Source organism: Scleropages formosus, chromosome 11 (assembly GCF_900964775.1).
Source record: "Scleropages formosus chromosome 11, fSclFor1.1, whole genome shotgun sequence".
NCBI lineage: Eukaryota > Metazoa > Chordata > Actinopteri > Osteoglossiformes > Osteoglossidae > Scleropages > Scleropages formosus.
Genome location: NC_041816.1, coordinates 24147524 through 24158318, shown reverse-complemented (window position 1 = coordinate 24158318; position 10795 = coordinate 24147524). Strand labels below are relative to the sequence as shown.

The following is a 10795-nucleotide window of genomic DNA, read 5'->3' as shown; positions in this document are numbered from 1 at the left end:
ATTCTGCTGTTATGTTTTACCTGCCCCATTGTTCTGTTTATTTACCACTGAAATAGGAAAGGCCCACGGACAAAAAAAAAAATCACTTATCTCCTAGAAGTTGATTGGCTTTCATTGTGTTCAATTCAAATATTCTATCTTTCCGTTTCTCTGGGTAAGTGCAATATTGTGTGTTTCTGTCTCCCATCGCGTCCATAGCGACCTCCCCACACTAACCTCAAGATGACTTTTTCTTTGCCCCTTGTTCAACTAATTTTTTAAGAGTAGGTTTCATAATAATTGATGCCATTCAACTAAAAGAGCACGATCTTTCAAATGTGACATGTTAAAATCAATGTAGTGGTGGGTGGGGGGGTTTCTAGAGTGGACACAGAAGTTATGGAGCCATCTTTCTAGACAGGCCACATGACCACCCCGGACATTTCCAAACCTCCACGTTATCAGTCCTGTTCTGACGGACAACCTTCCTCTTGCTACCGCAAGTTCAGATGCAATTTATAAATAAATCAAAGTATAGATCAAATTTTATGTTTTATAAAGGTGCACTTGAACGGCTTCGTGCGCTATAACACATGATCTAAAGACTCATAAACACTGATAAATTGGGCTTTATGTCAACAATAGGTGTTATGCCAGAAACTCATATTTTTTCATTTCAAATAAAATTGATATAGAATTTAAGAAAACATTTTAAGAAAATTCCTTTGCCCAACTGAACCAACTCCTTTAATCTTTACATGCTCTTAGTATTAAGTTACTTTTATGGTATTATGTTAAAACTTACATTGAAATGTTTTGTGCAATAGATTGTTGATCTACATTTGTACATTTCTTGCCTTTGCGATAAAAAAAATTAATTATTTCGAGGTTCATAAAGCAAAGCGTCACCATGGCACTCTGCAATGTCATCTGCATTGTGGGATCACCTAGCAACACGTACGCAACGTTGCTACAACATCTTTTGACAGGATCTATTGACTTTGCTGACCTTCTTCACTTCTCTAAGTGAAATGTCATCGGAATTGGATTAACAATCATTGGAATCAGAGATCCTATTGGGCACATTGATCTCAATTACATCATACATCAAATAAGGTTAGTTTTTCTTCAGTTTTGTAATACTCAGTACTGTAGTGCACAGCTGATACTTTGAAAACAGAATATTTGCACATTTAGTATCTGCAACTCCATCAGGTTGTCCGTTAAAGAAAATGGCAAGAATCTGCAAGTGCACTTCTTGCAATCTCAGTTCTATCTAAAGCCAGAGACTCAATGGCAACACAATATACTAACGAGCACAAATCACTAGGATTTTCTCTATTGTTTATAACTTTTGAAATTGAGTGGAAGTTTATAGGTGGTTTTACAATGGAAGTAAGGTAATCTAAAGGAAACATGAAGGGAAATAGCCAGATTGACATCACTGAGGGAAATTCGGAGGTTTGAGACACCAAATGTGTATCCCTGTCCCAAAATGTTGACATGGTGCTGAACAGAATAAAACATCTGCTGTGGAACTAAAATGACTTCATAATGAGGTCTTGTTGTACTTTAGAATCACTTGTCTGCATCAAAGTGTCTCTTTCTCCTAATGTAATGAACACATTGTATTTTCTATGAGATGTACGTCACTTTGGAGAAAAGTGTCTGCTAAATGAATCCATGTAAATGTAAATGTAATGAGTGGGATGAAGATTACTGGCCAGTCAGACCAGGCGTTGGCAGACAGTGTAGAACAGCGCTGTGGGACGAAGGGTAGGGATTGGATGCAAAGATTTTTATGGCCAACGGGGTAGAGAAAAGAGGTCAACCAATATCATCTGAGATACAATTATATCCCATTAATGACTTCAAAATCTCCTGCATGTATTGCAAGTTGTCTAAAACGATTTAGTGGGATTTTGCTCATTGCAGTTGGGATACTTGTGAAAATTTTGCAGCAAGACCTCTGATTTTTCTTTGTTGCCGACTGTAGCAAACCCTAATGTGTACATTTTGGCTCCAAGCCCTTTCAGGTAAAGGGAATGTGATTTGTTGTGATTTCTTCATTTGCAGACCACATTGCCTGAGAATTTCAGCAATTTTGAGTTTTTTGTCATGTCCAAGGGAAGCAATGAATTTTTTTACAGGATTTCTCTTTACCAATTTTTGTTTGAAACTGTCATTGGTATTCACGAGCCATCATGCTCCTGGCATCATGTTATATCATTTTAAATACATTTACATCTAATCATGTAGCTGACACTTTTCTCCACAGCATCTTGCAGACTAGAGTTATGTATAATTTACCTTTTATGCAGCTGGGTAAATTTTACAATAAGTAAGGGTACTAGTCCAAAGGTGGCAACACAAACAGCTACACTACTTGCTACCAACTAAATATAGTTGTAAACCACAGCAGCACTTAGAGTGGTGAATGTGGCTGTTCACTCAACATTATCCAACAGCCAGCAACTAACTAGCATGGCAAACTCTTGACATTACATGTTAACATGTTGTGTCATATCTACTTCCCGTCAGCCCTCTGGACCAGTATGGATCTCACACACACACACACACACCTCATTAAGGAAGGGCTCTGATTGTGATTTCCCCTGCATCGTGACACTACCTAGCTATAAGACCACGATCTTGACTTACATTTTTCAAAATCCTTCAGCTCTCTGAGTGGAATAATATCAGAATTGGAGTATCGGTCAAAGACTCTTTTTGTCTCAATAAACTGAATTATCTCCCAAATCACTTGTGGTTAGATCTGTGTCTTCAGTTTTGTTGCTTGATTGTGTGTTTTACTCATTTAGCTGACACTTTTCTCCAAAGCAACTTACAATATTAATATTAGAGTTATTACAATCATTTTACAGCTGTGTAATTTTACTGGAGCAATGTAGGGTAGGTACCTTGCTCAAGACCTGGGACCTTTGGATCCAAAGGCAGTAGCTCTAACCACTACACTACCAACTGTCCCCCTGCCCCATACCAGCTGTATCTCTTTCAGAACTTTTGATTTTGCGGTTGCTTTATGTCTTTATTTCTTCAATCTCAACAGGCTTTGCTCTGCAAAAAAATGAAAAGAGTAAGCAAGTAAACTTCTTTCTTTGTGAGATCTTCTGTGCTTCACACCAATGATTTTTGGAATTTTACCGCAAGAAGTGTATGAACAGCTGACAGACAATAATTATCAGATCAGGATAACTGGGGTAAAAGAACTTAAAACTGTTATCCTTAATACTGACATAAGGTCAGTATCCATGAAAAACATGGTGAAGTTAATTAGTTTTCTTAGCTTGCTATTGGAAGACATCAATTTCATAGTCTTCTTGGCCACTTTAGAAGTGATCAGTTTTTTGGTACAAAAACTGGATCAGAATGTAGAAAAATATTTGAAACTTGTAGTGGGCACAGTCATGAAGACTTTGGGAGATACACGTCCAACTGCCAGGGCTGAATACATGAGAATTTTCACAAGTCTTATGAAGATTGTTGGGCCACAGAAGGTGCTGGACCTTGTGATGGGACAACTTAAGAACAAGAAGTCAAGAGTGAGAGTGGATATAATTGACATTATCACAGCCAGTATGCTAATTCATCCCATCAAGGACTTTAACATCTCTTTTATATGGCATGAAGTTGCACCATACCTGGTCGACGGTAGTCGGAGGGTCCGACACGCTGCCCTGGAGCTGTTTTCTTTGTTGGATTTCTCCTTGGAAATGAACAAGCAGCAGCCCCTGATAAAAGCCATCAATCTGGTGGAGCTCCACGGGAAGGGAGATGGTCTCACGGTGGCAATTAATGCACGGCGAGCCAGGCACAGGCTACCCAGGCTAACCTCGGATGGTATAGTGGAGTACGCTCTGGTTCTCCCCACACCCAGACAGCGACTCTCGGCTTCATTCTGCTCCGGAGCGGACTTGGACTGGGTGCTGAGTGGCGGATGCATCAGCGATGGCCAGTGCCAACAGAGAGAAAAGTCAAGCTCCAGTGATTGTGGCAGCCTTGAGTCCCCACCAGACAACCTTCTGCACAGAAGAATTGAAAACATAAGAAAGAACACACTATCGACATCAAACCTGTCTACTACATTCAAGCCAGTGACCTCCGGGAGGTCCAACAGCAAGTCACCTGAGCATGAGCAGGTGAGCTCTTATTTGAAGGAAAGACTGTCTTATTCACATATGGTGCCATACACACGACTGGGACTGGAAGTCTGATCAAAAATTGATTTATACATAAATCTAAAGTCACTTTTACCGCAAAGTCACAAACAGAAAAAATTTAATAAAAATTTATCATTAGGTTCTGTGGAAATGCAACGGGAAGCTTATTAAAATAAGAAATACTCTGTAATCCTAATTTTATTGTTTTGTAATAACTTCAAACGTCAAAATTCTAAGTAATTTAGAATGTATTAAAATTAAAAACTTTGTCTTCACAACTTCCGGTTCAATTCTGATTGCTGAGTAACACGTCAACGTGACCAATGTGCGTCAGCTTCTGGTCACTTCCAACTTTGTTTATCATATAATTTCTTTATCTGCACAATCAACGAGAGTTTCATGTTACAGGAATGCCTCTTTATATACAGGTTCATTTCTGTAAAAGTCTAGTACATGCACATGGTCTCCGACTTACGACGGGGTTACATTCCGATAAACCCATCGTAAGTCGAAAATATCATGAGTCGAAAATGCATTTAATACACCTAGTCTACCGACCATCATCGCTTCTTATGCTTTAAGATGGTCAAGATTGTCGATTGTGAAAGCCCAAGTTCATGTGCGATGGCCATTAAGGGCTTGTCGCCTTTGTCAAAGTGGCTTCATTGTTATTTCAGCCATATACAGCTGGTACCGGCGTATACAGTGAATACAGTTACCAAGACCATAGTGCTACTTAAAACGACACAAAGGTACTTACACAGGACTAGATGAAGTGCACGTGTATGAGACGTGCAAAACAGCACAAGACAGTACAGTAATTACTAAACAAACAATAAACACAGTAAAAAAAACAGAAGATATTACAATATAAGAATAAATATTATAGATATAAACATACTAATTAGAGTTTCTCCTCAAGAGTATTAGCCTTCCTCCTCTTCTTCTCACCAGTAGCAGGAGACACAGATGGGCGTTTCCTAGACATGATGGATGCACAAAACACAACGTAGATACGGGGAGGGATCCAAAAAACGCTGGCAACACAGAACACTGTAGAGCATCGGTTGTAGACACTGACGACCGCATGGCAGACTGGGAGATGCGGATCACTGCCGCTGCTCAAAATTTGATGTATGGTTTCTACTGAATGCATATCACTAACACACCATCGTAAAGTCAAAAAATCTAAGTCGAACAGCATCTGTGTACGATCCTTTTGTGTTAACACTTTGTTCACTGCAAACTACATTATAATGAAAACTAATTTAAAATGAATGAAATTAACTTGTCTCCGCAAACTACCATTAAGTTCCCACTGTGGCCCAGTTCGTCTTATAAACGTGTGCAGTCACATTATTGTCCTGTGTGAGTGCACTTTACATACAGCTGATGGATGGTTGCAGAACTGTGTTGTGGTGATCTGGAACCAATCCAAGTAATCGTGGGGTTGAAGGTACAACACACCCTGTATGGGACACCAGTCCATTACAGGGTGCTCACACACAGTCACTTAGACATGTACACTCCAAAAGAAACTTAGACTCATCTGAAATGTGAACCAGTGCACCACGTTATAGGACTGGGGGTGGAAACCAGAGCACTCGATAGAAATGCACACAAAGACGGGGAGAATGTATAAACGCCACGAAGACCCTGACTGGGCTAAATGAATTGAAATTGTGGGATTTTTGAGACCCCAGTGTTAACAAAACTTGAAACTTACAAGTAATGACTTGTATCTGATTCTGGTGTTCAGTGGGATTGCTGTATTTTTTTTCAGTATTCCAACGAGGGCCAACAGCCCTCTGAATATGGTCAACAAGAGTACGTCTCCAACGGTGGTAAGAGGCCAACGCTTTCTTTCTCCCATGCTTGACCATCAATGAAAGGCACATAGGATGTATACTAAGTAAGGAAATCACAACTTTTATTCCACTGAATTTATGAATCTTACTAGTAGCTACTCCCTATGAGAGAGCATTATCTCTCACTGTTGTCAAGCTACCATAATTATTTTTGAAACCTTTTCAAGGATCTTGCGTTTGACGGGCCATACACTGAGGCGAAGTGGTCAAAATCCGAAACAAAATAACAGGCAATATTACTGAGAACAGCAATTTTGAGATATTCTTAATTCTGAGCATTATGAAGATTAAAAAAGAACATCTAAAAAGTCAAAATTGAAGTCAAGAGTTTTACCATCAGCATATATGATGCTTATATATAAATATCAAGGGACAGTAATTGTGTCCATATTGTTCTTGACATATATGAATAATACAAGGATCTTGGCCACCTACCATTTCCATATTAAAACTGTCTATAGGATTTGAAGTATGATCTGAGAAGTGAAACGCTGAACTGTTCTCAGTCTATTGTTGATTTATTGATTCATTTATCACCATATTACATAACTTATAGGTTGTCTGTTACTGTCTTTTTACCCCAGGGACCCCCTCCTACCCCCACACATAGGAAATTAATCCATGCAATTCTTAATACTCATGGTGTTTTACATTCATGGAGACATATCTATAACTAGCTTTCACCTCAACAGTGGAGCTGAAGAACCTTGTCTTACAGTGCTACCCAAGCTGGACCGGTCTAAAAATGGATACCTCAGCGTGGAAGGCACTACCGTTCGGCTGGCCAAATCCACCCTGCGGGAATATCAGATCTTACCCTCCCATCCCCTGGTCACAGTTCAGAGAAAGTCCATCACTGCCATGTTGCCTCGATATTCCATGGACAATGTTCTGTCCATGTCCAACGCTTCACCCAAGAGCAGAGAGAGCAGCCCCCATCACAGAGACAAAGGCCCACAGAGAGAGGCACCAGGCAAGGCTATCGTCTTGTAGCTTCTGCAGACGCACTAAAAATGTTTTATTTCTTAAAAACTGAACGGCGCACACATCTCTGAAACACGGAAGAATATTTGTCCTCTAGTTTTAGGAAAAAGTAGACTCTTGTTCAGTGTTATCAGGTAAGGGTAAGAGCTGCGGTCAAAAACGATGAGACATGCCTGATGGTTCAAAAAAGGAAAATACTGTCACTGGCAAGGTCTCCAGTGTAACCTTTCCTGTGATGACGACGATAGCAGTAACAATAATAATCATACTCATAACATTTTTAGACATTGTCAAAAGGTGAATAGAGTGGTCAAGAGAATGCAAATTTTTGCAGATACTTTTTGAGTTACCCTCGTACTAGTAATAATAAATATTTAGAAAGAACAAGAAGAAGGTAGTACACTGGTGCAGTGAGTTATGCTGTAGTAGGGATATGAGTTCAGACAGGAGTTCAGACAGGGGTTCAAACCCAGCTCAGTCTGTGTGGAAAGTGCATTTTTTTTGGGTTTTCTCCAAGTTCCCCAGTTTCCTACCACAGTCCAAAGACACGTGTTTCATGAGTTGAATTGGCGATTCTAAATGCCTGTAAATGGACCCTGGACACCCATAACCCTGCAGTGGGCAAACAGTTACTGCCAATGAATAATAATATTTTATTTAATGGCAGAGCGAAGAGTGGACAGCAGAGGGATTGTAAAGGTGATGACTGAGTCCCATGCAGGCGATTTGTCCACCAGCCCCACCAGCTTCCTGCAGCACAACCCTCCTCACTACTGCCATCCTTCCTCGGAAGGCAGCCTCTCTATCTACCAGCGCCTGCCTCCTGTCCACCCTAAGCCACCACCTGCACCGCGCAACCCTACAATCACAAGACCAGCCTGCCTGAAGAGGGAAGCCAGCCTTAAAAATGCCACCATCGATCTGTCACATAACTCAGGTTGTTGTCACTGCCACAGGACCATGGGTTTTCTTCAGTAACGTCAGCTGGGATAACGTTTTGATAGATTTACCAGATTTACCTGGTTAGTAGCAATTTGACCCTGACCAACTGTCCCTCTCGTGGTTTTCAAATATGTTTCAAGGCAAGTCCACACAGAAGCCAAACATTATGGTATTTGCCAACCCAGAGCAGGCACTGTCCCAGAGCATTGAACTGATGAGTTCCGATGACTGGTAGGCACCCTCTGTCTCCGTACAGTCAACATCGTGCTGAAATTTCCCATGCTCTGTGTCTTACTTTTCAATTCATTTATGATTTTCAATGCGTTTAACCAACGGCTGACAAATGTGTGTAATGCCAACTCTTACTGAATCAAGGGAAAAGAAGGTTGAAGGTTTGAACTCTATTCGTGGCCTCGTACAGTTTCATCCCAACATCCTGGTGACCAGACTTCACAACATCTGTCTGGCTGTCCTTAAAGAGGTATAACAATATGTAGAATACTTTGTTCATCTTAACAGCTGATGTTTGTGCACAGCACACGAGTGTAAAACACCTGTGTTTTTGTGTGTTTTTCATGCTGTATCTCCAGGTGAAGAACCAGCGGTCTGGGGTTTCCAAAGTGGCACTGGGGACCATAGGGGATCTGCACACCTATCTAGGAAAATTAATGGACAAGGAGCTGGACTGGACAGCAAGGGTGCTGCTTCAAAAAGCCGGGAAATCAAATGTGTTCATTCAACAAGAGCTGAATGTGGCCCTGGACAGGATGGTGGAGAACTGCACGCCCGTCAGAGTGATGAAAGCTCTACTGAATAATGAGTACCTAAAGTGAGTGGCTTGGGCAAATGCATGTACTGTTTTACCTTAGTTGTGGTGTATGACTGGACAGAGTATTGCTTTTTTTTTTAGCATCATACCTAAACTGTAGACCTTTTCTCAGAAAGAAAACTCTCAAGGCACCTTGAAGAGTGTGATTTATGGCCTCAGATAACATGCTGCTAAAACTGTGGCTCAGCAATGTGAAGAATAGCCATCTGGAAAAGTATAACCTCATTACATTTACATTAAAAATTACAGGGGGGACCTGGAGATTGGGGAGTACCGTTTTATTGGTATAACAAAATTATTCAGATTATACCTAACACTGGTTTTCAATTTGCAGTCACCTTAACTCAGTGGTAAGGAAGCACACAGCTCAATACTTGGCTGATACGGTAAAAAAGATTGGATCGGACTGTCTGCTGTCAGACACCAGGGACCTCACAGACCGTATCCTTCCTGCAGTAGCCAAGTTAGCCCAAGATTCTGACCAGGGAGTCAGGTATAGAGCATCTGCATATTCTGTCTGTTGATATTCATGGAAGTTGGACGTTCCTAAAATTTCTGGAAGCAAGATCAAAACTGTGCTTTTTCCCCCCAGACACTTTGGGTTTCAAATGTTATCGTTTCTGGCGTCACATCCAGAATTTTCTAGAATGCTGGAAAAATACATCTCAGCCAGACAAATGCCATATGTGAGACAGATTGTGTCCAACTTAAAGACTAAGGTAAACTAAAGCTGCTGGATGTTTGTTTTTTAGCATGACAGAGTTAACTGTTCATGAGGAACTGGATGAGAAGCACATTTTTGTACCTTGGTGTAGCGTGTTCTGTATGATCTTTAACATAACATGTGCTTGCTTTGGCAGGAGCTGGATGGCAGGCCATCAGATGCCCCCATAATAGGGCGCCATTATTTGATCAATAGCAGGACAGTAAGGAATCAGACAAGAATGTTTAAAAAATAGACAACTAGGCTCCTTACAGTCGGTCCTATCATCCCCCCAACCCTTCTGCCACTTTTTCCATCTCTTCTTGCACCTCTTCCACGACCATCCTCTTCCACTCTTCACCTTCACTACTAAAAATTTTGCCTCATACATTGGAGATCAAAATAACTGCCATCGCCAAACATGTTCTTCACATCTACCTCATTCACCCAAGCCAAGATTCCAAGCAAGGTCTCGGGACCCTTCCTTTCAAACCTTCTCTGACAACCCTTCCCAGTCCTGCTCTCACACTGTGCTATCACTGGCCCTCTTGGACTCATTGCATCTTCTCTTTTACAGTCAGTTTCTCTGCAACTTATTCTTTTTGCTTTATCTCTTTGCTTTCTCTGGTTGCTTCCCTTCGGCGCTGTTATAGAAACCTTCTAAAAGTCAGTGCAGGATTAAAAACCAGTCTCCCTCCTCCTGTTTCTTCCAAAACCCGCCATCCACACTGAAGCCATAATCTTATCTTGCAGACATGCCTCTATTTTACTCTGTCCAGCTCCTGGTCCAGGCTATGATAATATTCCACTTGGACTACTCCAACTCTCTCTTCTTTGGTCTTCCAGTCTCTGTCATTAACCCTCTTCAACTCATCCAGAATGCCTCAGCATGAGTTTCGTTAAACCCGCCCAAGCATTCCCATGTGTTTCCATTCTTCGTCTCTCTTGGTTTCTTGTGGCTGCCCATATCATGTTCAACACCTCAAACCTACAGGGCCTGATCAATCTCTAGTTCCCAAAGAGATTGCTATGCTCTCTCAATTCCAGCCACTTGCTTACCCACTGACAAAAGGACCAAAAGCCCTCCTGGGATCTAAAGAGGGTCTCAAACCCATTTGTACCCATTCCATTCACAAACTCCTCACAGCTGCATAAATTTGCTCAACACCATCTATTATGATGATGTACTGTATGTATTTGCTACTCAGAAGTCACTTGTACAGGCAGCTGCTTGAGTAACGCGTACCAACAAAATAGTGGTAATGAATAAGCTCTGTTGAAATAATCATGTGCCTACTTCTACAACTCT

General features: G+C 41.1%; 1 protein-coding gene across 1 annotated transcript; it reads left to right on the top strand.

Moving 5' to 3' along the window:
- The first annotated feature begins 3125 nt into the window (after positions 1-3125).
- On the top strand, positions 3126-10379 carry LOC108940921 (TOG array regulator of axonemal microtubules protein 1-like). Its single transcript, XM_018763324.2, has 11 exons — positions 3126-4139; positions 5944-6004; positions 6747-7017; positions 7750-7949; positions 8095-8185; positions 8330-8435; positions 8545-8783; positions 9118-9276; positions 9376-9502; positions 9644-9709; positions 10266-10379. The coding sequence occupies exons 1-11, from the start codon at positions 3126-3128 to the stop codon at positions 10377-10379; spliced, it is 2448 nt and encodes an 815-aa protein (XP_018618840.2).
- Positions 10380-10795: the final 416 nt, after the last annotated feature.

What these genes read in the sequence shown, in the direction of transcription:
- LOC108940921 (XM_018763324.2), top strand. Translation starts at nt 3,126, where the DNA reads ATGATTTTTGGAATTTTACCGCAAGAAGTGTATGAACAGCTGACAGAC. An exon ending in CTGATGAGTTCCGATGACTG is followed by an intron (nt 8,186 to 8,329) that starts GTAGGCACCCTC and finishes TACTGAATCAAG; the next exon opens with GGAAAAGAAGGTTGAAGGTT. An exon ending in TGTCCAACTTAAAGACTAAG is followed by an intron (nt 9,503 to 9,643) that starts GTAAACTAAAGC and finishes TTGCTTTGGCAG; the next exon opens with GAGCTGGATGGCAGGCCATC.